Below are 27,392 nucleotides of genomic sequence, written 5' to 3' on the forward strand. Positions count from 1 at the left end.
CGCGCCCGTTCTTTTCCCAGGCCGCGGCGCGAACCTTCCACACAAGAATCCCTCGCGGCTTCGTTTCTCCTCCTGGTATCCTTTGGTCCGCAAGGACCGCGCAAAACCTCTCGCGGTTTCGCATCCCGTGAACTGATCAGATGCCAGTGTTCCTCCCTTGAGCTCGTTTTATCATCGCCATGAGGCGTGAGGAGAGAGTTGCCGCAGATCTTGAAATGCAAACAGTAATAACGACGACACCCTTCCTTGGGTTCAAGCGGTGCCGGATTTACGTATAAGGTAAACAAGCTATAGCTTAGGCCGGGCCCCACTCTCTTGGGACCCCCCCCCCCAAAAAAGGAAAAAAAACCTGGATGAACATTTCCAAAATATAAGATAAAAAACAAATAAAATAAAACCTACATACAGCAACAGTGGCAAATGACTTTAGATACCTATTACAGTGGAACCTCGGTTTATGAACACCTCGGTTTATGAATTTTCGGTTTATGAACGCCGCGGACCCATCTGGAACGGATTAATTCACTTTCCATTACTTTTAATGGGAAAGTTCGCATCAGTTTATGAACGCTTCAGTTTATGAACAGACTTCCGGAACCAATTACACCCATGTTTCAGTTTATGAACGCTTCAGTTTAAGTACTTCGCGGACCCGTCTGGAACAGATTAATCCACTTTCCATTACTTTCAATGGAAAAGTTCGCTTCAGTTTATGAACGGTTACTCCGCGGACTGTCTGGAATGGATTAATCCACTTTCCATTACTTTCAATGGGAAAGTTCGCTTCAGTTAATGAACGCTTCAGTTTATGAACAGACTTCCGGAACCAATTGTGCTCATAAACCGAGGTACCACTGTAGGTCCATAAATTACCATATAGCATATATTCAAGACAAAAAGCAGCGGCAATTTGTTGTTGACAAAGGACAGCTGGACATAAAGGGCCCCATTACCTTCAGTAGCTTAGGGCCTCATCAAACCTAAATCCAGCCCTGGGTTCAAGTGATGGCCCCAGTGATGGAGCTTGCAGGAAACAGGCCCTTTAACTGAGGTGCACAGCAGCCACATTTGCTTGCCAGTGCCCTGCCACCAAGCAGTGCCATCATCTGCTTGCCAGACACCCCCACCTCACCCAGTGATTATAACCACATCATTTGGACTGTGCCAGAATCCGAAAACCAGTTAACTCACCCAAAGAGCAGATAAGACAAGCCACACCAGCCTGCTTGCTCAAGTCCCACATTGTATGGCCAAGGCATTAAGCATCTAGAAAACGGTTGCCCATTTTATGGATTGAGAACGGGAGCTAAGGTTATCCTAAGGACAAACAGCATCAACAGTCATTAGGCAGCTCAGACTGATAATTACAGGATACATTGTAATAGTGCCTGGCGTGCTATGGTCCATGGGGTCACGAAGAGTCGGACACGACTAAACGACTAAACAACAACAACTTCACCTGCTAGTTGTTGGCTTTTTTATGAGTTGTTTTATTAAAAACTATGAAAAGAATAAATGATCTTTTTGTTGATCCCAATAGAACAGCCTTTGCCAATCACCTGCTAGTTGTTGATTCTACCTTGCCAAGTGGTCAACTAAACTAGCTGATAGATGAGGAATTATACCTTTGATTTGTCACTTTTCATACCAAGAAATCGGGAAGAAGGGGAGCTCAAGAGAGAGAGAGAACAAATGAAAAACGCTAATGAATTCAAAGACATTGGAACCTGTTGTTCAGTATATCAAATGGCTGTCTAATAAATTAGTGACACTGACATACAGCATCCACCTCTGTGGTTATTTTTAGCCGTGCATTTTCAATTGTGTTCTAGGGCAGGCACGTCCAACAGTTAGATCGTGATCTACTGGTAGATCACTGGATGTCTGTGGTAGATCACTGCTAGATCACTGGCACCCAAAAAAAAGCTCACCCAAAATTTTCCTCCTCCCTAAAAAAAGCTGAACAACTATGACCTGAAGCCCTAAACAAAAATGGGCCTCCCTCCCTCCTAAAAGAAGCTCAACAAGTTTGACCTAAGCCCGCCAAAACAGGGCTTCCCTTCCTTAAAAAAACCTCAACAGTTTTGACCTGAACCCCCCAAAAGGGGGTAGATCCAGGACTGGTGCTAGGGTTTTTTACGCCCTAGGCGAGATCACCTTCTGGCGCCCCCCCACCTTCCTGCTCGGCGATTGGCTAAGGAGGCATGTGAGGGGAGGAGCCTGGAGTGTGGAGTGTGTCCTCCGCCGCCCCGCCCTACCCTGAAGGCCGTGCACTCTTTTTTCCTTTCCTTTTTTTTTACCCGTCTGCCTAACAACTGGGCGCGCGCGCGCTCAGGTTTCCCCGCCTTCCAGCCTGCTTCGATTGATTGGTTTGAGGCCCCCCCCCCCCATTTCTGGCTCCGCCGTGTGGTGCGGCCCTGCGCCCCCTGCAGGGCATTTCAGGGAAGCGCCTCTGCAGCAGCAAGCAGCAGCAGGAGCGAAAGTGGTGGCGGCAGCAGAGAGCTTTTTTAACTCTGTGAGTAGATCACAGTCTCTTGGGAGTTGGCCACCCCTGGGGAACTCTGGGGTTCCTCCAAAACATATCATGGGTTCTTCAATGGAAGGAAGACAAGCATTGCAGAAAGTCCACTTCTGATCTTCCTCTGCAATGCACAGCTCCAGGGGAATATTGGTTATACAGTGGTACCTCGGTTTATGAACTTAATCCGTTCCTGAAGTCCGTTCTTAAACCGAATCCATTCTTAAACCGAGGCGTGCTTTCCCTAATGATGCCTCCCGCCACCGGTGCCCTTCCACCGTTCGGTTTCCATTTGTAGACTGAGGTAAAGTTTGCAAACCGGAAGTTTTGCAGAGTTTGTAAACTGAATCGTTCATAAATAGGCATGGGTGTAGGCAGGGGGGCAGTTGCCCCCCCAGAAGCAGGGCCGCTGGCCAGCCTGCCCCGCTGTCCGCCGCCGCCCGGTGCCGTCTCCCTTCTGGCTGTGGGGCGGGTGGAGGGAAAGCCCCAGAGCCACGCAAAGCATTTGGCTGGCTTTCCCTCCGCCCGCCCCACAGCCAGCCGGCTAGAAGGGACGTCTCCCTTCTCCCTGGCTGGCTGTGGGGCGGGTGGAGGGAAAGCCAGCTTTCCCTCCACCCGTCCCGGCGATCACGGAGGGGGAGGAGGGGGTCGGAGCAGCCCGATTTCGGGCTGATCCTGCCGCCCCCTCGCCCCTGCTTGTTGAGGAGGGGGTCAGAGCAGCCCGATTTCGGGCTGATCCTGGTGCCCCCTCGCCCCTGCCGATCACGGAGGGGGAGGAGGGGGTCGGAGCAGCCCAATTTCGGGCTGATCCTGGCACCCCCTCGCCCCTGAATGACCATGGCTTTCCTTGCCCCACTGTGGCCCCTCCCATGCCTTGGCCCCGCCCCTTGCCCCCCCTAATTTTGATCCTGGCTACGCCCCTGTAAACAGGACTGTTCTTAAACCGAGGTACCACTGTACTAGTATGCACACTCATTACCTGCTTCAGTTGTTGCATTTTCTGAAGGAATTCTTCATCTCCTTTATTCATAATTCATTGTATAAAGAGATCAATGACAATAAATAACAAGACCTAAAGGTAGTTAACTTTGGCTAGGTTGCTCTTCAGCTATTTAGTAAATTATCAGATATGGCAGATTCAATGCAGCCAAACTCATGTGTCTTTTAGTCCTGTTGATGCTAACAGAAGATTTACGGCCCCTTCCTATGCATGTTAACTGCAAAGTCTAGTGAATTCAATGATACTTACTCCCAAATAAATGTGTATAGGATTGCAACCATATGCAAATTTTCAGCTCCCTCAGTGTAACCAATAGAATGTAGCTGCACTTAGCTTTGTCTGGGTCATATGATTTAAAATTACTTTTTAAAAATCTGACCCCACATCCTTTTGTTATTCTGATGTCTAAAAGGCTGGAGCTCTTTTTCTTGATGTTTTGGTAATTTGAAGGAAATGTGGTAAAAGGCTGCCTTGGTTGGAACATCGGCAATGAAAGAAACCATGAAGTTGGACACATCTCTTGAATAAAGGCTTTCTCTAGTCATTTGCTTTCCAAATATGGTATGAATTATCCAGGAGCTGTATAACTAAACCTGATGATAAAGGCAGCAGTGATGTATTGTGAACCTATTAACCTGCTAATTATACCTGCTAATTTTCAGTAATTAGTAACAAATGGGTTTCTGACTTGATAAGAGCAAAATGGCTGGATGTTATCACCTGAAACTGATATGCAAGAGAATTAGATTGTGTTTGTTATTCCCTGCACTTAGGAACATCACATGTAAAACAGCTTCAAAAGTACCGTTAGTCTGTACCTTCCTATTTCTATGTTCTATTTAACTGAATTTTATCTTTATTGTTTGCTTAGCGAGTATATGATAGCTTGCAGAGCAAAGGAAGGCTGAAGTTCTAAATATTTTCCATGTGTTACTTAGATTGCATTTAACTGCCCTTCATCCAGGTTGGCATACAGTTATAACATCAATCATAAAATACCATAAAAGCAAAAGAGAAACCAAAACATAAGCCATCATAAAACAAGGATCAAAATACAATAGCTAAAAACAAAATGTAGCCCCTTTAAAATAACTTGACAAACAAGAAAGCCTTTACCTGCTTTCAAAAATATTGTAATGTCAATGCCAGCCAAGTCTATCTAAGGAGAGTTTTCCAAAATTAGAGTGCCACCAGGAAATGGCTGTCTCCTTCATGCAAGTACCGGTATAACACACTTCACTAAGAGACAGCACTTGGAGAAGGGCCTTAGTTGAAGATCTTAAATGCATGAGCAGGACAGTATATACTGAAGAAGCACTCCTTCAGGATATTAACTGTAAGGACAAAAAAGCTCCTTGATTAATAGGCCCAAACCCAAGAAGGGCACCCTATTATTGTAATGTTGACTTGATAAGATCACAGTCTGTGTGTGCAGGCCCGTATGTGACCTGCAGCTTCTTCTTCATTGAGGTAATCAGTATAACCTATTAGATGCCTTTTTCATCCTAATTTTCCTGCAGAGGTGAACAAACTGAAGCTGTATTAAAGTATCCTACTAGGGTTGAATGTATTTAGGTCCTTGAAGAAAGTAGTTTGCCAACACCCAGACATCTTCCTCATTATTTAAACTCTCCTTGCATATATTTCTACATTTCAGGTAGTGCTGGTCGTTGCAGAATGACAAGTGACTCTTTTATAAAACATCACTTGAAAAGAACTTATTTGCATATTTATCCATATAAAACTGTCTAAGTTTTCTTTCATAAAGAAATGTGATGGCAGCATCTTACTTTATTTTACTCAGTAAGCCTATTAAAATTCAATGAATGGCATGAGAATTACAGTAGGAAGTGCGCACCTGAGAGGTGCCGGAACTGAGTTTCTGTGAGTTCCGGATGAAAAAAAACCCTGCCTGTGGTGATGTTTTGCTGGGTGCTGTCTCCCTCCATGCCCCCCATTTCCATTTTGTTTCCATCAGCCCAAAGGAAAGGCTGCAGCCTGCCTTTTCCCACAACCAACTGCTGAGGGCACATTCATGGTATTTCTATTTTTACAATTAAAATGGCTCTTTTGCACAGAAATGCATTCGCACAAAAGAGCAGTGTTAAAAATAAAGAGTTTCCCTTGCAGGTGGTAGCTTTTATACGAGAACGAGTCCATTGTACAGTATCACAGCATCTGCTTGGGATGCCTAAGACTCAGATTCAGTCCCTAGCATCTCCAGGTAGGTAGGTAGGTAGGGATGGGAATGCTTCCCGTCTAAAACTCTACATTGTCAATCAGTTTAGTGCAAAGCTGAGCTGGATGGCCTAATGGTTTGACACAGAGAAAGTAGCTTCCTCTGCTTCTGTGACTGATCTGCTTTCTCCAAGAGCTGCTGGAAGAAGCCACTGCTGTCTGCCTGGTAACCCATTCCTATGTTGGATGGTCCTGCCATTGAAGTTTGTCTACTTTGTACCATCTGCCTACAAAGTCCAGACTGGTTGTAGATACTGTCAAGAGCTTTGCCTGTTTGCACCCCATTAAGACTGTTTAACAAACTTGACTGTGTCAAATTACAGAAACTGCTGCACTAAGTGTGTTTGTTTCATATTGAGGAGGAGGAGGATGGACAGAATCAGGTTTTCAGAATTCATATAAGCTTGCAAGACTGCTTTAGACCAAAGATGTAATTATGAACAAAGAGCTTGTGTCAGATTCCTAGATATGGCAATACTGTAGTAATAAGTGGTTAAAGGGCCTTGGGAGACCAGGGTTCAAATCCCCACCCAGTCATGAAATGCACTGGGTGGCCTTGGGCAAGTTACTGCCTCTCAATCCAACCTACTTACCTCACTGGGATCTTGCGAGGAAAAAATTGGGGAGGGAATTTGTTTCATTTGTATTATCTGACAAGATTTACATACCAGCCTCAACTGATAAAAACCTCTAAGCAGTTTCCACCACCTTCGAGGAAATAAACAATGAAAACTTAGAAAAGTGGGATGGGAGGGCAAACAGAATGGAGTATCCTGGAAAAGGTCGTGGCTGGCTAGCACCTTGGAGCAGAGCGCTCGACACACTACACTGTTTCGTCGCCAGCCTGGCCCCACTTGCAAAGCAGAAGTGCCTTCGGGTTTTTTCCCCAAGAAGAGCTGAGCTAAGCGGAAGGGAGGAAGAAGTGCGAAGCTCAGCAGTTCCTCTTTCCCACGGCGGCCGCAGCCAGGCGTTCGAAGGGGAGGGGAGGGGGCCGGGGGCGGAGCTTCTGTTCGGCGCTTCTCTCCACGTGACCAACCGCCGTTCACATGACCGCCTAGGGTCCTAGGCTCAACGAGAAGGCGGGCCAGGAGTAAACTGGAGAAGTAGGGGCTGTAGCGGAACGGTAAGTGGGAGGAAATATGCCCGGCGTTCGATGTGGGCAGCGATCCAGGATGCGGATCCGGGGTGTTGCCTGTTCCTGTACGTGTCGAGGCGTGTTCTGCACCGAATGATCGGGACCTGTTGCAGACCTGGGTCTCTTGCCGGAAGCGGCTGCATTGCGAGACTGGCACATAGGGGTCCTTTTGCGTGTGTTTGTCTGTCTGTCTGTCTCCCTGTCTCCCTCCTCGTCGTCTCTTCTCCATCTAGTGCTCTAAAATAAAGTTCCCTTTCCCGCGGTTTGGTCTCTGATCTCTGAGCCCTTGACATACTCCCCTCCTACAGTGGCTTCCGCTATGTCTCCTAGCAACATTCCTTTTAAACAGCTCATCCGCCTCGCGATCAGGGGGGTTGAAGAGAGAAAGGGGAAAGAGGGCTTTCTAAGTTTTATTTACACGCTTACACGTAACCTGGGTTGATGGCTATGAATCAGGAACTAAGACTTGGCCGTGTTTCTGGTCAATCGATATAATGTGGGGTACAGATATGTACTCTTCCCTAGGTGTTGCTACCGGTAGCTGCTTCTGTTGCTTAGTGGATCTAAAAGTGCCTGTGCAACCTGTTGCTTGCTGCCTTCTGCTCAGTGCACTGGAGGGTATATGAATGTGTGTGTGTTATATAAACACACTCACAACATCAGGTGGGAATTGTACTCGGAAAATATCCAAGTCCAGGTCCTTGCTCATGATGCCTACTGTTCACGCTGGGTATGTTCTATCTCCACGGTTGGAGGCTTATGCCTCTGAATACCAGTTGCAGTTTTAGGCTTGCAAGCCAAATGCATCCAAGCAGAAGAGGTGCTGTTGGTTTTAGGAGGGAATGGTGGGTAGTGATGCTGCTGATAGCTTACTACCTATTAGCAATCTGTTAATCAAACCTTTCTTTCAAATTTGCAGGTTAGCATGAAACTCATCATTCTAGAGAACTATGCTCAAGCCAGTGAATGGGCAGCAAAGTACATTAGGAATCGGATCATCCAGTTTAGTCCTGGTCCAAGCAAATACTTCACCCTTGGACTTCCCACTGGTAAGTGACAAGCCTGGCTTTGTGATGGAAGGGCTCTTACCTCAGTTTTCCACCCCTAATTTACTTTACACTTAGTCAGCTGGAGGACTCAGCCTATGTAATAGACATTCTTCTTTATACAGGGTATTTGCCATTCTTTTAAAGAAGTGACTAACTATTCTGAGGGCATCTCTATTTTGGGAAACTACTTTTAAAACAAGATCCATGTAAACTTCTTTTTTAAACACTTTTCTGTTGTGTGACTGCTCCACTACCCTCACATGCTACACATATTATTCCCAGTTTTACATAACCCCAAATCAGCCTCGGAATCCTATGGGCTATGTAAGTGGAAGGTGGGGTGCAGTGCTGGTGGGGGACAGCCTCTTCCTATGGATGTATCTCCCACTTTGTGCTCATTGTAATAGAGTGTGTTAGTTGCACAAAGTGGGTAGCAGGAGGAACTAGATAGTTTCTTTATTTTTTTATATCCTGCTGTTCAAGGACCGCAGGGAGTGACACTGAAAATAGCAGCCCTATTTGGATTCCTCCTCTCTTCCCCCTCAAACCTTTTTAATTCATCCCTGTACGTTTCTCACCACTCAACATATTTCCTGCTCCATGTATTTGACTACCAATGTAATTACGAAGAAATGCATGCCACAGCATCTGAGCCCCAAGTAATCTTTAGGCCAGCGGCGCAGGGTATAGGGGGTGGAGGGGACTTCAGCTCCCCTAATATTTTTGGCCAGGGGGCTGTGCTCCCCCATATTTAGGGGGCTGCCCACCCCCGCCGTCGGGCACCCTCTGTGCACCCTAGCCTCCACCCGGCAGCCCATGAGCCAGGCGGTGGCTGCGCCAAGCGCAGCTTTGCTCACCCCAGCCTCCACCCAGGAGCTGGGTGGTGCCTGAGCCGAGCATGGGTGATCTTTACTTCGCTTGTCACAGCCGCAGGCCAGCAGTGAAGAAGCTGAGCATGGGCTGGGATGAGCAAGGGAAATTGCCCTCTGCATGTCCCACCCCCGCCCGGTGTATATTGGGCAGCATCACATGATGCGTCATGTGATGTGTCACATAACCACCACCCCCTCGGGGGGGCAAGTTGGCGCCCCTACTTTAGACTGATGGTGCTCGCCAGTAGAGCAGGGGTCAGCAACCTTTTCCAGCCGTGGGCCGGTCCACCGTCCCTCAGACCATGTGGCGGGCCAGACTATATTTTTTTGGGGGGGGGAAATGAATGAATTCCTATGCCCCACAAATAACCCAGAGATGCATTTTAAATAAAAGCACACATTCTACTCATGTAAAAACACCAGGCAGGCCCCACAAATAACCCAGAGATGCATTTTAAATAAAAGGACACATTCTACTCATGTAAAAACACGCTGATTCCCGGACCATCCGCAGGCTGGATTGAGAAGATGATTGGCCCACAGGCCTTAGGTTGCCTACCCCTGCAGTAGAGGGACCTTTTAGCTGAGAAGCAAGATAAAAGCTTTAGAGTCTGCATTCTTTATAAAAGTTTAAAAATAAACCACTAAAAAAAATCAAGATAGATGTTAGTGGAGGAGAGGGGAGAGCTCGGCATGAGGCTGCTGTTTTGTGGTTCCCATGTTCATTGAACTCCAAGACATCCCTGGACTGGGTTAACAAGAGGAACTGTATTGATTGGGCTATATTGCAGAATTACGAGAACCATTCTGCGACTGTAACATGCTCCTTACAGACGGAGACTTGATGCCTAGGTATTCTATTCCAGTGAGCCATGAACCCTGTTAATCACGTGGTGAGGATTCTGTCACTTAATTGGCTTATTTGTGTTGTGTCATACACCTCCAAATTCCTGATACATGTACTACCCCACTGTATATGTACAGATTGGAATCATTTTCTCTGCATGCCAGCACTTAAGAGACTCTTCCAGTGCTATTGGCAGAAAACACTTTCAAGAAAATGTGTTTTGGAGCTGGGGTGCCAATATGGTCTTGGAGACCTTGATGGAAGTACTGATTAGAAGGAATCTAAGTAGGTGGAACTAGAACTGAGCAGCCCCACAGGCATCTGAGCTGTTGTTCTGTAGTAGCACACACAATGATTTCTAGTCAAATGCATGCTGCTTCCCATTTCTGTGGTCCAGATTTAGATCTCCCTGACTGTGCAAGGCTCTCTCTTTTTTTAATCTCCAGGAAGTACGCCGTTAGGATGCTACAAAAAACTAATAGAATATTGCAAGAATGGAGATCTTTCTTTCAAATATGTGAAAACTTTCAATATGGATGAGTATGTGGGTGAGTCACCTTTTTGTTGAGAACTGCAGGGGGGGGGGAAATAATTGCTATTCTTTGCCCACAGCATTTATTTACTGTGATCAACTCAATAAGGGTTTGTTTTTTATACAGTATTGCAGTGATTCAGGAACCAAGCTTATGAACCAGGAAATGGATGGTTTGGATCTTGCCACTTAGCAGCAAGTCACTCTCTCTCAGCCTTGTTTCCCCTATCTGCAATATGAGGACAGTAATAATGGCCCACCTTGCAGGAATGGTTGTGAGGATTACTGAGATAATGTATGAATGCTGAAAACCTAAGAACTGTCTTTCAGAAACAAATAGTGGCAAAGAATGAAGCACAGTAAAATGGGAGGGCAGACTTTGGGCTTGCAGGATCTGTTGTTGTTTTACTAAAACCTCAAGATCCACCAATTTGAGCTACTGTAGGTGCAAAAGACATACACTTCCATACATACACTTCCAATTAAAGACCCAGGTGCCTCTGAGCAGCTACAGAGCAAAGGGATTTGTTTTTAGTACCAGGGCTCACGGTCCCTTCATTCAAAAATCCATTCCTGCTTATCTCCAAGCATTGTTAGTTCAGCAGTCTGTTGTTGTTTTGTGGGCAGGGGTCTGTTTGTTTCACATTGCTGTTGCTGTCATTCAATAATAACAATAATTTATTATTTATACCCTGCCCATCTGGCTGGGTTTCCCCAGCCACTCTGGGCGGCTTCCAACAGAACATTAAAATACAATAATCTATTAAACATTAAAAGCTTCCCTAAACAGACTGACAAGCTGACAAAGCACCCAAAAATGTATAGAAGGAATGTTCATTAAATTGATTCTCTGTGTTGGTTTTTTTTAAAAACTTAGCCTTTGGGGGAGGAAGCAAGAATTTAATGTGTGTAATGTAGACGAACATTTTGAAGCTGCTATAATCTGAATGCTGCAGGTTCTGACACTTCCCCATGATCCCTGCTTGCTGTGAATTAGAAAACAAGCTCCAAAGTTCTGTTCTGTTCTGTTTGGCCACCCTTTCTTATCATGGGTCCATAGAGAGTGAACTTTAGACTGCTGTGTAACAGGCCAGGAGGAGCATGGGTGGTCAAGTAGTGACTGTAATATTTGTGGAGTGGGAAACTCATCTGGAGAGAAACTCATCTGCAAAAACAACAATAAAATATGCAACTTTCCCCCCTGCTGGATGCTACAGTAGGACATTGGGCTGTTGCTGCTGCATTCATTTCACAGAAATGCAGGAATATATAGCCCTGAGCTAACCTTGTGTTCTTGTCAGGTCTTCCAAGGGATCACCCAGAAAGCTACCACTCCTTCATGTGGAACAACTTCTTCAAGCACATCGACATCTCCTCTGAAAACACACACATTCTGGATGGAAATGCAGCTAACCTAGAAGCAGAGTGTGAGGCTTTTGAAGAAAAAATCAAAGAGGCTGGAGGAATCGAACTCTTTGTTGGAGGTGAACATTGAGATGGGGCAAGGTTTGAACATGCGTGGCCATCCCTCAGTGACTTGCAGGTGGTGAAATGACCTTCGTAGATCAGCAAATTGCCACACTGGCTTTTTGTGTCTACCTCAGAGCATGTGCTTTGTAGCAAAAGCAGTTCATTTTATGCTGCAAACCAAAGTGATGAGCCATCAAGGGGTAAGATACCAAGTGGTGTATACACATGTACAGAAGAGGCAGATAGTGTCAGTTAACTGAAGATTGCTGTAGCAGTCTAGTTTCATTATTTCTGCTTACCCTGTAGATGACTTTGTCAGGTCCTGGGATATGGGAGAAGATGCTTTACCTAAATGTTAATCAGGGGTGAGTAAATTTTCACAGGATGGTTTATGAGCTAAAGGCGACTTGCAACTCCTGTTAGTTTTCTTGAGCCCAATTAGCACTTAAGCCTGAGTCACTTTCTTGTATTCTTCTTGACGTTTCCTTTCACCTAGATTCTAAACGTGAACTGTCTCCATTACAGGTATTGGCCCAGATGGTCATATTGCCTTCAATGAGCCAGGTTCAAGCCTGGTGTCCAGAACCAGAGTCAAGACCTTAGCTATGGACACGATATTGGCTAATGCCAGATTCTTTGATGGAGACCTCTCCAAAGTGCCCACAATGGCACTCACAGTTGGAGTGGGTACAGTCATGGATGCCAGAGAGGTTAGCACAATACCTTAATTTCAGGGATGGGGAACCTGTGGCCGCCAGAAGTTGCTGAACTACCAGCTTCTATCATTAATACTGACAGGGGCTGATGGGAGTTGGAATCTTAAAGTGGAAATCAACGTCACACTGACTATGACGAACATGCTACTTTGCTCTCTCTGCCCCTTGTTGGCAGACACTCTCAAATATTGGTAGTATCCTCTAACTCTTGTCCCTTACTTTATTTGTAAAATGTTGGTTTTCTGAATCATAGAGTTGGAAGAGACCACAAGGGCCATCCAGTCCAACCCCCTGCCAAGCAGGAAACACTATCAAAGCATTCTTGACATATGCCTGTCAAGCCTCTGCTTAAAGACCTCCAAAGAAGGAGACTCCACCACACTCCTTGGTAGCAAATTCCACTCTCTCATCACGTCCCTCTCTCATCTCCTTCTCCACCCTAAAATCTGTACATATTAGAGAGTAGCAAGGAACATTTCTTTCTTATCTCGGAAGGTCACAAAAGCCCTAAGCCTAACCGTGTTCCCTGTTGTGTCTTGCAATTCAGGTTATGATTCTAATCACAGGAGCCCATAAGGCATTTGCTCTGTACAAGGCTATTGAGGAAGGAGTAAATCACATGTGGACAGTGTCTGCCTTTCAGCAACATCCCCGCACTGTCTTTGTATGCGATGAAGATGCCACGCTGGAACTTAAAGTAAAAACTGTGAAGTACTTTCAAGGTAAGTAGCTTGGTAATGAGGATGAGAGATGGTCACCTTGTGGGTAAACAGCCGTTAAAACACGGATGTGAAAGATGGTAACTCAAAAGGACTTTACAAGAACTCCCCCTGGGTTGCTAAGTACGGCTCGCTGCTCACCTGTTTTATCTTTGGGGAGCCTTAAATACAAGGAGAATCTTCTAAGTCCTTAACATGCAATGCACACTGTTTTGGTCCATTCTCCAATTTGGAAAGCTATTACCTCACTGGGGAGTCACTAATTATTTTTCCTTTACTTGCTGCTACTCTTTTTTTAGAAATGTTGAGGAGTGTTATATTTTTTAAAGCTCTAAGTGGTGTACAGAATACTACTATGAACTGAAAACATTTCAACTGGTAACTGCCCCTAAGCTATTTTAGTAGTGACTGTAAGTTTAGGCCAGGCATCCCCAAACTTCGGCCCTCCAGATGTTTTGGACTACAGTTTCCATCATCCCTGACCACTGGTCCTGTTAGCTAGGGATCATGGGAGTTGTAGGCCAAAACAGTTTGGGGATGCCTGGTTTAGGCAGAATGTGAAATATTTCCTTTGAAGCTACTGCCAGTTTTATTGAGGGACTCCTCTAATATCTGCATTAGAACTAAGTGTCTGCTGTTTTGTATCAATTAATTCAGGTTTGATGCTTGTTCACAACAAACTTGTGGATCCACTATACAGTATGAAAGAAATGGGAGAAGAAAAAAGACAGTCCAAGAAGCCATATAGTGACTAGCCTCTTATGATTTGGAGCAACTGGTTGTGCAGTCCCTAAACTTACATGGAGCTAGTTGAAAGCACCCTGCCTTTGTATCTCAGGAACAGTCTACAGCAAAACACATTATTGGAAAATATCATTTTCTCAATAGTGAGGTAGTAGCAAAGGATGCAGCTATACCAAGCATTGTTCAGCTGCAAAGCTAACTGTCAGTTTGCCCCCTTTTGAAAGACCAAATGAGAAAACAGAGGCTGTCTATTTCTCCTTAACAGAGCATTGTATAACTTAAGGGTTACTAAGAAGGAAATCTGAACATGTTATCTGTTTGCATAACAAAAAGAAGATCTGTAACCAAGAATGGAATGTGAAAATGTGGAGCTTTTGCTACTAATTTTTTTTACATTAAAATCTGTACATTTTCCCAAAACAATCAAGTTGCATTTATTCTGTAGGATTTGGAAAGATGGATTGGAACATTGTTGGGGGCTGACTGGGAACTAAGGAAACATAATCAGAGAAAGCAAGAATTGTAAGCCATCCAGAGAACACAATTTTTTAAAGTTTCCATAATTCTGTATTGCATCATATACAATGAATATATACTTCCCCCACTTCCAAGTCCTCCATGGTGCCAAAACATTGCCCATGTTCTTGGACTCTCCTTACTATTACTGCTTGGAGTAGTCTTCCCCAACCTGCCCTCCAATGTTTTGAACTAAAACCCATCAGCCCCAGCCAGAACTGAGTAATAATCCAAAACAGCTGGAGGGGACCTGCATGGGGAAGACCAACTACAGCTTCTGGGGATGCAGGATAGTAAATAGTTTTTGTTTGTTTTCTGTTTTGGTTCCTTTTTTATTACACCAAATATACTAGCAGTATATAGCCTGCGTGAAAATTAAGGTTGCACACCAAAATTCTTTAAACGTACAGTGCACTGATTTAGTCCCTTCACAATGGAACCGTTTCTCCTTTAAGTTCATCTTTTGGGATAATGCAGATTTTTAGTGCACCTCCAGGGTATACATCTCTTTCTGCAGCAGAAATAAACACCTCCTTGACTGCAAAGCCTTCTCCAGAGACGAGAACACTTGTTCCCCATTTTGCAAGTTCTTGAGGCCAACCTGGTTGTCCAGCAGAGGCTGCAGCCCCTCTCACACAATCCTGAAAACTAGCATGCAGGCAAAAGTTTGAGGACTTATTGTGCCAGTGCATCATTTAGCCGTAAACCAGATTATCTAGAGGCAGGTGTGATGGTGAAAGTGAATTTCTATGTAATTTTAATATATATATGATGCTACTTTATAGCACCTGTTGACCTTCAGTAGGGTGAGCTAGTAGGATGGCAAATATTTATACACTGTGTGGAAGGCCAGCTTCAGAAATTAACATGGGAAGAGTCCCAAAAGTTCAAATAACCTCAGTGTTGGAAAGTGCTTCAGGAGGTGAATGAAAGGTAAAAATCAAAGAAATCATGTTCTTGGGTTCATAAGCCAGAGAGGATCTCCACTCCTGCTGGAATAGATTCTAGCATGAATGAGTTGCTGTTCTAGAATAAGAACCATTAAGGGACCCCTGATTTTATAGCAATGTGCATTTATAATGCCACTTTCTCCTTAGTATGGGTAAATAACAATAATCAGTGGCAGCAGAGACATTTGCAAGAACTGTTATTCTAGTGAGTTTGCTCTAATTTTTCAAGGTGCAAAGATCTGGAAATTACGTAGGATTTCAAATCAGCCTGCGAATTTAAAGTTCAAATTTAAATTTAAAGTGAATTTCCCCCCCTAGCCACACCCACCTGCACCGCACTTGATGCCAGTTGAGTGACAGGCGGGCAGCCCCGCCCACCTATCAAAGTGGCCTGTGTGGTAAGTTCCAGCCCCCTTGCTGGAAATGGTTCCCCCGCCCCAGTTTGAAGACTTTTAGTGATAACCAACAACAAAAAAGTTCTATAAACACCTTTCAGTGCTTATACATACTCTTCTCAAGTGCCAATGTTTAAGTACAATCTTGAACACAGCATGTGTGGCACAACTTCATTTTTCTTTGATTTCTTTCACTTTTGAATCTGGGTACAGACTAGTCCTCCTCATCCCAGAAGTTGCCATCATCTTCCCCACCTCGAAACAGCCTGAAACACACAAGAAAGCAACTCTTGAATCGGGAAACCATCCAAACTGACCTATACGTAACAAGACATTCACTCTGAGGTTCAGCTGCTGGCCTCTTCTTCCTTCCTACTGAAGGACCTATTCATACAGATGGGCTGAAAAAGCACATCTTTGGATTCCAGCACTTCAGTCAGCATGTTCTCAGCACAAACAAAACTCGTATATAAAGCCTGGTCACCAAAAGAGTGCATGTCAGGGAAGAGGGCTGACTAGATCATAATCTGCGCTGAAATCCTTCTAGGTTTCAGCTCCTGCTGATCCAAATAAACTGGCCCCAAATGCAGTTGTTGTAACTTTACAGTTTCAGTATTACAGAAGTATACATACCGGTTAAAACAGGGAGAGGCTGGATCATTAAAGTGCATATATGGATTTCCTCTTGACAGAGAACCCATACAAAGCCAACAGAAGTACTGCGTACAAGCAGTGCATGTCATCTTGTTGCAGCCATCCAACTTCTGACAGTGGAGAGAAAGAAAGACACAAAGGCAAACAACTTCAAGTATCAATTATGTCTTAGGCCACAGTCATCTGCGCTGTAATCACAGCACATTCAAAAATATGAAACTTGCTGATTCCCTTCTAGGGAAAAGGAGTTACTCTGCTCTCTCACACACACAATCACACAGGATTTCAGTTTAAGATCTTTCCACAGGGGGTGGCTGTGTTAGTATATTGCACAGAGAAAAAAACACATGTACAAACAGCTTGCAATTCTTCTCGCCCCAGATATGTGTGTGTACAGCTTTTGAACCCCAATACCAAAGCTTCAAGGGAAACCTTGAAATCTTTGTCTTTTACCCACAAAACGGACTGTGCATGGGTGCTAAAGAAGGAAACATTAAAAGTTCTAAGTTATTTGCCTATAAGAATCTGTGTTAGTATCCTCAAAACAAATGCCTTTGATTCTCTGAAGCATTTCCCCCTCTGTCCTGTTCTCACCTCTATAGGAGTTCCACAGGAAGGACAAGATTTGGAATTCTTTTCCAGCCACTCTTTGCTGTCCATTTCCTCCAGTGTCTTTTGAATCACCCTTTTCCCATAGCGCTGCTCTAAAAACTTCTGCGTGGCCTCATCTGCTTCAAGGTACTCCTTGCGCAGGTCTGCTAACTTCTCTGAGGGAAACAACAGAATGAACAGAAGGCGCTGGTCAAGTCTGGCAAAACCATACTTCACAAATGTGCCTAACTTGACTTCTCAAACAAAACAAATGCCATTACTGGTCAGCTTATCCCATATGGAACAATCAACAGGGGTTGTGAAGCAGCTGAATCATAGGCAATCAACGGGTTCTGAATCAATTCCACCACCAGAAATTGATTTCCAAAACTTATTAACAGCACTGAACTAATAAGTTGATTACAGCCCTTCAGTCCTCTCTGTCTGGCTATTAGGGCTCTCCCCATGCTTCACCCTCTTTCGTCAGGCAATGCCCCTCAATGGCCCTGTTTTGCACCCCGGCCGTTTTTACCTGGATCGAGTATGTCTGAAAACGCTTCTGGCTTACCTGGGTAGAAGATAAAAGAGGAGTGTGTGGTGTGTGTAGAAAGTTGCTCTACTGTACGAAGGTAAAATGTACATTTCTCGCTTCACCTTCTTCTGCCTCTAGCCCTGTCATGTGGCCTTTGGAGGGTTGGAAATGGAGCCTTTGGGCTGAAAAATGTTTCCCCACCCAACTCTGGTGCACACCTGACTGTACACAACAGAATCTCAAAACTATAGGCAGTACTTCTAATGGGGTGAAGAGGCCAGTGGAATGGAGAGACAGCAGAAACAGTGGGAGGAACATGTTATGCGGAAGACCACAGAATAAACTATATCCTTAAGAGAACTCCACTTAAATGATCCTATGGAAATAATATCATCAAAAAGGTGTCTACCTCAAAAGGCAAACAGTATATACATTTAACTTCCAAACATTCCATAGTTAAAAGGCTACTTTTGTTGAGTTCAACTCACCTGCAGTGACTTTACACCGGGAGACGCCATGGTAAGTCATCTTACACAACGTACAGAAGGCATAATTGCACCTGGAACAGATGCCCATCGTGCCAGATGGTTCCTGCATTACAGGTGTTTGGCAACATGGTCGTGGGCAATATACCACATCGGCCATCATATCCAAGCTCGACTGGAGCAGCAGGCGGTCGTAACGTGCGAAGAGTTCCTCTTCCACCAACTCTTTTACCTAAAATGAAGGTGATCAATAAAATTTAGGGTTGGATCCAACTACATTCCAGTCAAGAGTAGATCCACTGAAATGAATGAACCCAAGTTAGTCACGTCCATTCATTTCAATGGGTCTATGCTGGGTTTGACTGCCATTGGATACAAATCATAGTGTTGGTGAGTTTCAACTATCAGAAAAAGAAGGCACCTGCAATGGCTTTATTTGCCTAGCAAGATTCAGTCATGGCTTTGCTAAGAGAAGCAAAAGAGACACTGCTGAGGTATTCATCAGCTACTTTCTAGTTAGACCTGTTGCCTTTTCATAGGAACTTCAGCTAGCAGATCATAGAAGAGAGCAATCAGTGCCCAAGACAGCATATCTACATGTGTTCCAGTTATTCCAGTACCAGACCAAGTCAAATTCCAGACAGCATCAAATATTCGCAAAAAGCTCTAGGTAGCACACCCATTCCAAATAACTGTGGCCATCTACCTAATAACTCATTGCAGAAAACTAGAAACATGGGTTTAAGTTTGTGCTTAGTCTAAGTGCAAATCTATTTCACAAAACTACCGTCCTAGTCCTTTACAGCCACAAATATTTTGCGTTGAAGTCCAGGCTTTCCTCTTTGGGTTAACTCCTATCTATTGTGGGGCTGAGAACAGTGCTGCATTTAAAAACCAAACTCTTTTTTTTATTGGATTGCCATAGAAATGATTGTTGTTACCTGCCCAGGAGTAGCAACGGAAGGACATTTCGGTTCTGGACAATTCAAGTAGTGGACCTCACCATCTTTGATTTTAATTTCAAAGTAGTCCTTCAAGCAAGCCCTGCAGTACACATGCCTGCATTCCATAAAGTACATACATTCACTTCCCAGCTTTTCAGAAAAGCAGACGTTGCACGTGTACATTTTACTGTTGAAGCACTTTTGCCTTTGGGCCTGATCAAAGTCCAGAATCTCTCTAATCAAGCTGGACAGAGACTCAACATCCTGCACTGCTCTTGCATCGAGGGCTTCTTCATGCGCGGCTGCGGCTGCGGCGCCTGCCACATCCTCTTTGCCTTTCCTGCTTTGCTCTTGTCCTTGGTCACATATCTTTGGCTCATAGGGCGAGCTGATGTTCAGATATGTAAGTGTTTCTTCCTTGAGAAACTGCATCCAGGCAAACAGGATCACACAGCCTCTGTTTTCTTCCCATAAGTTGTCCAAATGCTTACAAAGCGCAGAAAGCTAGAAGAAAAACAAACAGCAGCAATGTGAGAGCATCTTCTACACTTCCTGAAATCTGTATCCTACTTTATCTTTTAAGAAAGCATACCATTTCAAGATTAGGGGTTGGATTCAAGTAATGGGCCCCACTAGAAGAAGCCCACAAAAGGAATTCCACTAGCAAAACAGGGGTTTTCTCTCTCCCCCACCCCCAATTAGTGGGGGGGGTCAGAAGAACCCCCAGAATAGCAAACGGGGAGGAGACAGCAGATTGTTCTATCTGGAAAGCCAAAATGCTTGCACTGACAGAATGATTACCATAGCACCATGCTGAATTCCTTCCTGAGTTTGGAACTCAATGTAGTGCAATGGAGCATTCTGCTGAATAGAAGCTCCTAGCTTAGCGCTACAGCCTTAATAATATAGTAAGAATGTAGAGGTCTTCCTGAGAACAGCCACAGCACAGGGTGTAAAATACGTACAATTCCAGAAGCAATTAAGTGTCCTTTGTATTCATATTTTATTTATAAAATGCCAGATGTAATAAATACCAGGGCAGTGTACAATGTTAAAACATAAAACTTCATTCCAATAGAACATTACATTGGTAAAATGTAAGCTGGAAAGCTAGAGAGAATTTGGCAAGACTTCTAGTAAAGAAGAAGGGAGTCTCATTTGGCAGTCCACTATTGTTTCTGCAATGATTTATAAGCGTCATACCCATTCAAATTAATGGAGCTAAGTTCCATTGATTTCAATGTCTACTCTGATCATGACTCACACTGGATTATCACCCACATACTTTTCTCATGATAGAATAAACAAAACCAAAATGTACATCCTTCACTCACTCTTCCATAAACAACTATAGATCTAAAATAAAAGCTATTTCTTTAATGCAAGGCAACAGCATCTAACTCTCACTTTCATGAAGCATTTTTAGTGTTATTGATGCCAAATTTTGAAACTCCTTTATTTCCTGACTTAGGTCTTAAATATAGAGTAAGAAAACCATTGGAAAATCCAGTGTTCTGTTAAACTGGATTACTATTTACTTAGAATTAAGCATGGGGTGCAAAGTGAGTTTGGATAACTAGAAGGCTGGGGACTTTGCTGTACTCACACCATGTTTAGGAGAGCACAGTTGCTCATCATGTGCAGCATTCACACTGCATGTCCCACATCACACAACAACCCTTTGTGTGCACAATATTATGGGTGCACATATATAGACGACGTAGAAGGGAAAAGGAAAACCACAATTTATGGTAGGAGTTTTCAAAAGAAGAAGCAATGCTAATCATGCTGAAGTTCATTGGACATGAAGTATTTAGAGCAGCTTTAAGAACAATTAAAAACGTTTTAAACTAACACCATCTGACTTTAGATATGACAGAGATACATCTAAGAAGTTTGAATAAACTATTCTTCCTAGATAGCACTTAAGCTTCTTCTAAGTAGTTTTTTGTTGCTGCATCCAGATTAATAACCAACCACAATATTAATCATTAACAAGAAATTTTACCATTCTGGTGAACTACATGAATGTTAAAGACCTGTATCGAACCTGTGCATGGGAAAGCCACTTGCTACTGAGGGTGAAGACAGGTGGGGAAGTTGACGGGTAGTCTGGTGGGAATTCAAAATGCAGCACAATCGGAGGCAAAAAACAAACTCTGCATTCAAACTTGCTGTTCTGGAGATTCTCTGTCAGGTTGCCTAAAAAGATAAAAATCTGATAGTGTCAGGAAGAGGCAACAAGCTGTGCTACTACCTAACAGAATTGTTTGATATGGTTTCATAAAGTTTCCCTTCATCTGAAATATTTCTGTTATAAAACTAGTTCACACAGACTCTACTGAGATGTGTTTGGATTGCATGGTCCCTCCTTCCAACATGTTTTTTAATTCTCTCTTCCACTTCCTGGTTCACAGTAACCATTGCTTGCTATGGTGTTAAGCAAAAACCATGGTTATCACTAACCATATTTTGTCTCCAAAGAAGAACGAGACACCCACTCGGTAAGTTCTAGCTTCCAATAGTGGTTTTGAGGCAAACTGTAGTTAGTAGAAACAATCACTGATCCAATGCAGACATCACAAGAAACTATGTCTGAGGATGTGAGCCTGCAATTGTTGCAATGTCTGAACCAGGCCTTAGCTAAATAGCATGTCTCTAAACCACTGACAGGGAAACTCTGTCTTCTGGGACAAATTAAGCCCGGCAGGTTGTTTTGGCCAAACCATACCCACCTTTCCTGAGTCATATGGCACAGGAAAGGCACAGGAAAGTTCAAGGAAGAATCTTCCTTTGCAGCTGCAGGTTGAATTCAACCTGCAGCTGCAAAGGAAGAATCGGAGTGGACTCTAAGTATGCTCCTGATTCTTCCTTTGTAGCCCAAAGTGGACACTTTTCAAATTTTGTGCTAATTTCTGTTGACAAGAAAATCTTTGAAACCCCAGAAAGAATTCAAGCCAGGGATTTGCAAGCTGAGGTTGCAAAGGAAAATTCTTCCTTTGCAACCTCAGCTTGAAGTTTGACTCACCTAATGTTGTATGGTGTCAGGTGTTGGGCTGGCTACTCCCAGATCTGGCTTTCTGTTCCCCATCCCTGCTCTAAGCAATAGTGATTAGAGCAGGAGTAGCCAATGTGGATGTTGTGGATGTTATCATCCCTGACAACTGGCAGCATTGGCTGAGGGGGATGGAGGGCTCCATGTGGGCTACCACAGGCTTAGGGAAAAAGCCCATTCCTTTCTCTGAATTCCCCAAAGGGAGAATGGTTTAGACCAGGCTTCCTCAAACTCAGCCCTCCAGATGTTTTGAGACTACAATTCCCATCATCCCTGACCACTGGTCCTGCTAGCTGGGGATCATGGGAGTTTTAGGCCAAAAACATCTGGAGGGCCGAGTTTGAGGAAGCCTGGTTTAGATGCTCATGAACAAAACAGAAAAGCCAGACAAGCTAATTCAGCCTAAGTAGCATTGTCGTCCCATACAGTTGGGTGCTAAGACCAATTCATATTGGTGGGACAATTTAGTTGTGCACACGATTTCAAACTAAATAAATGTATGCAGAAAATATTTCAGGGAACAACATGATACCAACCATATCTAGCAATCCACAAAGCTTTCAAAATAAGGTAATGGAAAACTTAAAACTAGGAGCTTAAGTTCAGTGTCTATCATTTATATCTTATTAGGAAATTGTTCCTCCCTCTTTTGCTCTGTAAAAAGAACATTGCAAATTAAGAGAATGGTAGGAAAAAGTTGTTGAGCTCACAATCTTAAAAATAGCATGGTTCTGTCAGTAGCAGCTGTTTTATAAACATAAGCATCACTTCCAATGCTTATACGCAATATTAGACAGGATTGCTTCAACAGCTCTCTTTCTACCAATTAATATTTCAAGAACTCTTCTAAGAAGCTCTGATGAAAGATACTACTCAAATGAAAAATTAATAGAAAAGCACATAATTTTTTAAAAAGAAGTGTGAGGTCCAGTTCTTTAGGTGTAAGTAAGCTTCAATCCTCTAAGTTGCCATGCCAGCAAAGATGCAGGCAGGGTGAAACACAATATTGAAACACAATATTGTGCAACATCTCATTCTGTGCTGGCATCACACCAGCACAACCATATTCAGGCAAAAACTAGGGTGGGATTCAATTAATGAGTTCTATCAGCGGAAGCCTTCTGCAAGGACTTCTGCTTGTGCAGTGGGGCTTCCCCTCCATCCCCCCCCAAAAAAACTGAAATGGGGGAGGGGATTTCAGGAGAATCCCCAGAACAGTGTGCAGGAGGAAGATTGATCTGTCTGGCAAGTCAAAATGCTTGCCCTGATGGAGCGACTGCCTTAGCCCAATATTGATTTTGTCCCCAAATAATCCCACTCTACAGAGGTCATTTTATTTTGAAGACCGAGCTCTGTGATTATGTGTGATACAAGCAGACTGGGATCTCACATAACCTGAACAGCTTTCTTAACATTCAATGCAACTACCCCTTATAGCAGGCATCCCCAAACTGTGGCCCTCCATATGTTTTGGCCTACAACTCCCATGATCCCTAGCTAACAGGACCAGTGGTCGGGGAAGATGGGAATTGTAGTCCAAAACATCTGGAGGGCCGAAGTTTGGGGGTGCCTGCCTTATAGAACTTACAGTTAGCTAAATGTTTTAGGGCTGGTTCACCCTCAGGACCAACATGTAACATTCACACAACCTATACCAGGGGTCAGCAAACTTTTTCAGCAGGGGGCCACTCCATCGGCCCTCAGACCTTGTGGGGGGCCAGACTATATTTTTGGGGGGGGGGATTGAACAAATTCCTATGCCCCACAAATAACCCAGAGATGCATTTTAAATAAAAGGACACATTCTATGTAAAAACACAGTGATTCCTGGACTATCCGCAGGCCAGATTTAGAAGGCGATGGGGCCTTAGTTTGCCTACCCATGACCTATACCAACCAAAGGTGTTGCATGACCTAACCTGTATCAGCCCCTACTTCTTGAATAAAGCACTTGGAACATCCGATAGTATTACAATAAGCTTAAAGAAGGTAAGTATCCATGGAAATGGACTCACCACTCATACATATGGTGAAGCTTGGTGGCAATTCCACAGAGATTCTAGTTTCTCCTCCCTGTACAGACTGCGCTCTCTTGAATTCATCTTCATCATAAATACTTGCCAAAGCAAGTAGCTCATCTTCTTGAGCTTCTTTGTCCTCTGAAGACATTTACAGTTCCTGTTAATGATGAACATATCCCCAATATAAATTAAGCAGACTCCTGGCTTCTGAAGGTATTGGCCATAGGAAACGAGCACATGTAACCAACAAAGCAGGACTGAATGGGCAAGGGGGTTAAATATGGATTTCTGCACTGTACCCATCAAACCTGCCCAGCAGCAGATGTCACCCACCCATTAAGGCATGGTTCACGAAAATTGTCTTAGGGACAAAACTGGAACCCATGCTGGGTCAAGACTGGCCTGAGGGCTGAAGGCTCCCCAACCCTGTGCTAAGGCATGCTGCAGTCAGCAATTTAAATATACATGCAGAGAATCTCAGGATACACGTTGATCTTCTCAAACTTAGTTGTTAACTCTGAGAAATGCAGGAAACAATAGGAGACATTTATATGATCCCTTTAAACCTAGCTGATGAAGATGAAGACACCGAAACAGGGCCCTGTCCTGGCTTCTGATTTATGACCGACCTCTGACTACAACTTAAAGACTCTCACATTTAATGCTGTGACAGATTGTTGCTTTGTATACACTCTTGTGGCTTTAAGTTTACAATCTCTGTATGATTATATGTATTCTTGGTTTTTTGCAATTCCTGTTTTTTTGCAATTCACAGTTACACAGTGGCAACAGCTTGCCCACAGGACAGCAAGGTAGTTCACAGTAGGATCTGTTTTACTACACACAGGCAAAATTTGTAGCCAGGATATAGAATCGTGTCGTGTCACAATCAGATTCCAAACTGCTCTCACAAAAGTTTAATCCAATCTTACGTTCAAAAATTGTAAGCCATGAGATCCTGAATGGCAACATGACACTAAACTGTTTTTCCATGAAATGAGCATTGAAATATTCATGGAGTGGCAGGTGGGGGGGGGGAGTACTTGAGCCCATGCAAGTCCATGCAGATAACAATAAGCCAATTTTTATAGCAACATTGGTAACAGGCTCCTATTACAAACACGTTTCATCTGAAAGGCTATTATTTCCCGAAGGAAACTGGTCACGAAGATTAGTTTCATGTGTCAGATTTTAAATTTGTAAGTTCCTTGGGGCTTACATATCCCCTCATACTTGATAAAGTGAAATGCACACTGGTGGCATCATCATCATCATCATGACAGCACAGCAATATTTTCTTAAAGGTACATGGAAAATGCATTTTCTTCCATTAAAATAATTGTTATTTCTTAAGCTACACACAATAATACACAAGCAACCCCAATGTGTAATGTTTCTGATTTTCATTTTAGCAGAGGAATGTTGTAAGAAATGGGTACCTTTCTAGTTAGTCACATCAGTAAGGCCTGATCATCAAACTTGTTTATCCACTGAATATCTCGGGCAACAGGAATACAACTTCTTGCTGAAGACAATGGCATTGGTGTCTTAAGTGGTCTACAGAGAGTCAATGATGCTTAGTACTTACTTTCTGCACAAAAAGAAATAAAAGGTAAGAATCCTGAATTTCAGGGGGTTGGATTATTTGACATCCAGGGTCCCTTCCAACTATACAATTCTATGATTCTTACATTATGTACTTCTACACTGCTAAAATATAAAATTCCTGGTGGATGCTTTCAGTCCCGCAACAGGGTTTACTGAATTTAGAAAGGCTCCACCCTACTAAACCAGCAAACCCATTTAGTAGGAGTAATTCCCACTGCAGTTAAAGGGGCTTATTTCTGAGCAGGCACATATAAAAGTGTACTGTGAATCTGACTAGTTTGTAACTCTGCAGCACATCCCAGAGCATATACTCACTGGGATTGTATCCAGTGAGGTTGTTCCATTTGCACAATGACTTTGGCTTGTGCAACAAACCTTGCTGTCCCTTTCCTTCCTCTTGCCCCCACCCAAAAAATACGATCTGGAGGATTGAGGCGAACCCCAGAGCAGATTTGAGGAGCACATGAGGGGTGTTGCTCTGTTGTGCAAGCAGAAGTCCTTGCCCAAATGGGATGACATCACTGGATATAACCCTTAATGCATAGACAAAAATCAAAGTAATAGTGGTGTAACAGAAGGCAACAACAAAATTCTATGTACTACAAACTCCTGCTCCATGTCAGAAGATAATGGAGAACAAGGAATTCCTGACAAATGCCTACTCATTGTCTAAAAACCCTTAGCTTCCCTTAGCTACTGCGTAGGGCTGGTTTTCAACATCGCGCTATATCAACCTCACGATATACTGATCTATCACAATGTCTGAAATGGTGGAAATATGTAGAGGGCGAGGCCAATGGAGTCATGTCCTGGCAACTGCTACTACTTAGCAGTCTAAAACTCATACATTGTTAACTACCTTTACCATATTGTTAAAACTGTTATTTTATGGAACAAAGCAACAGAGGTGGCAGGAATCAGGAGAGAAGCGATGACAGTTTTTCCCAAGTCATGATTTTTTACACAGAACACACAAAACATCTGTGATTCGGGGTATATTATGAAACGCTTATTACAACGTTAACTACTAACTGGTTTGGCACAATATATTGATATATCGTCCAAACCCTGCTCTCCCATAATCCTGCAAACCGCTCTCAAGAGCTAGATGTCCTGAGTCCTTAAAGAATTAAGAGAGAAGTACAGTACACAAAAATAGCAGAAATGCAGAGAAAGGGGCGGGGAAACTACATCCTTTTGGTGTCAGTGACACTCAAAATGCCAGCATGTAGGACTTTCAGCTATAGTAGCTGGGGACAAAAGCAGGTGTGCAAATCATTAGACTTCACTGTTGGGGGGAAGAAAACTGCATTTCCCTACAACAGAAGCACCGTGTTCAGGAAACCTAGAGAATCCCCCCAAGAGGCTGTGCTTAGCTTCCGGCCAGACCCCGAAGAGTCACGAAACCTGGGCGTGGCAGACCCCGCCGGTGCACACGGAAACGCCTGAGCCGCGCTAGCGTGCCTCTCCTCTCGGCAAATCCCCCTGCTAGCTCCCGTGGACGGTCCAGCCCCGCCATAAGCCCCCAGAAGGCGCCGCCAGGAGCAGAGCAGGGGCTTCGCTCGCCTCGCAGGCGCGCGCTGAGACCCCGGCCCCGACCCGTCACTCACCAGCTGAAGCGGCCCCTCCCTCACCCAAGTCTCCTGGCCTCGGCTTCCGGCTCCGACTCCTAGAGCGGCAGGGGGGGGGAGAGAGAGAGAGGATAGAGGAGCCGCATGGTTGCCAGCCTACGGGTCATGCGCGCCCCTCGGCTTCCGGTTTGACTGGAGGTCTCCATCTTAACGTTCTTGGAGGGGTTGGA

The 27,392-nt window shown here is 44.0% G+C and overlaps 2 protein-coding genes across 7 annotated transcripts; one reads left to right on the forward strand and one right to left on the reverse strand.

Moving 5' to 3' along the window:
* Positions 1 to 30: 30 nt before the first annotated feature.
* On the forward strand, positions 31 to 14,263 carry GNPDA1 (glucosamine-6-phosphate deaminase 1). 3 transcript variants are annotated; one of them, XM_035105376.3, is made up of 7 exons: positions 31 to 279; positions 7,811 to 7,940; positions 10,106 to 10,207; positions 11,493 to 11,675; positions 12,187 to 12,371; positions 12,925 to 13,099; positions 13,754 to 14,263. In XM_035105376.3, exons 2-7 carry the CDS (start codon positions 7,817 to 7,819, stop codon positions 13,849 to 13,851), a joined length of 867 nt encoding a protein of 288 aa, XP_034961267.1. In that variant the 5' UTR covers positions 31 to 279; positions 7,811 to 7,816; the 3' UTR covers positions 13,852 to 14,263. The 3 variants fall into 3 exon arrangements, with proteins under 3 accessions (XP_034961267.1, XP_034961265.1, XP_088519271.1); XM_035105374.3 differs by lacking the exon at positions 31 to 279 and adding an exon at positions 6,814 to 6,879; XM_088663145.1 differs by lacking the exon at positions 31 to 279 and adding an exon at positions 7,244 to 7,621.
* RNF14 (ring finger protein 14) lies at positions 14,250 to 27,261 on the reverse strand. Of its 4 annotated transcripts, none has more exons than XM_035105371.3 (10): positions 27,202 to 27,261; positions 25,423 to 25,574; positions 23,978 to 24,140; positions 20,958 to 21,109; positions 18,905 to 19,411; positions 17,967 to 18,195; positions 17,479 to 17,514; positions 16,950 to 17,122; positions 16,335 to 16,465; positions 14,250 to 15,967 (listed from the first exon to the last, which is right to left on the reverse strand). In XM_035105371.3, exons 3-10 carry the CDS (start codon positions 24,129 to 24,131, stop codon positions 15,916 to 15,918), a joined length of 1,434 nt encoding a protein of 477 aa, XP_034961262.1. In that variant the 5' UTR covers positions 24,132 to 24,140; positions 25,423 to 25,574; positions 27,202 to 27,261; the 3' UTR covers positions 14,250 to 15,915. The 4 variants fall into 4 exon arrangements, with proteins under 4 accessions (XP_034961262.1, XP_034961263.1, XP_034961264.1 ...); XM_035105372.3 differs by having other exon boundaries at positions 26,999 to 27,261; XM_035105373.3 differs by lacking the exon at positions 17,479 to 17,514.
* Positions 27,262 to 27,392: the final 131 nt, after the last annotated feature.

This window comes from Zootoca vivipara, chromosome 2 (genome assembly GCF_965207765.1).
Source record: "Zootoca vivipara chromosome 2, rZooViv2.hap1.1, whole genome shotgun sequence".
NCBI classification, from domain to species: Eukaryota; Metazoa; Chordata; class Lepidosauria; order Squamata; family Lacertidae; genus Zootoca; species Zootoca vivipara.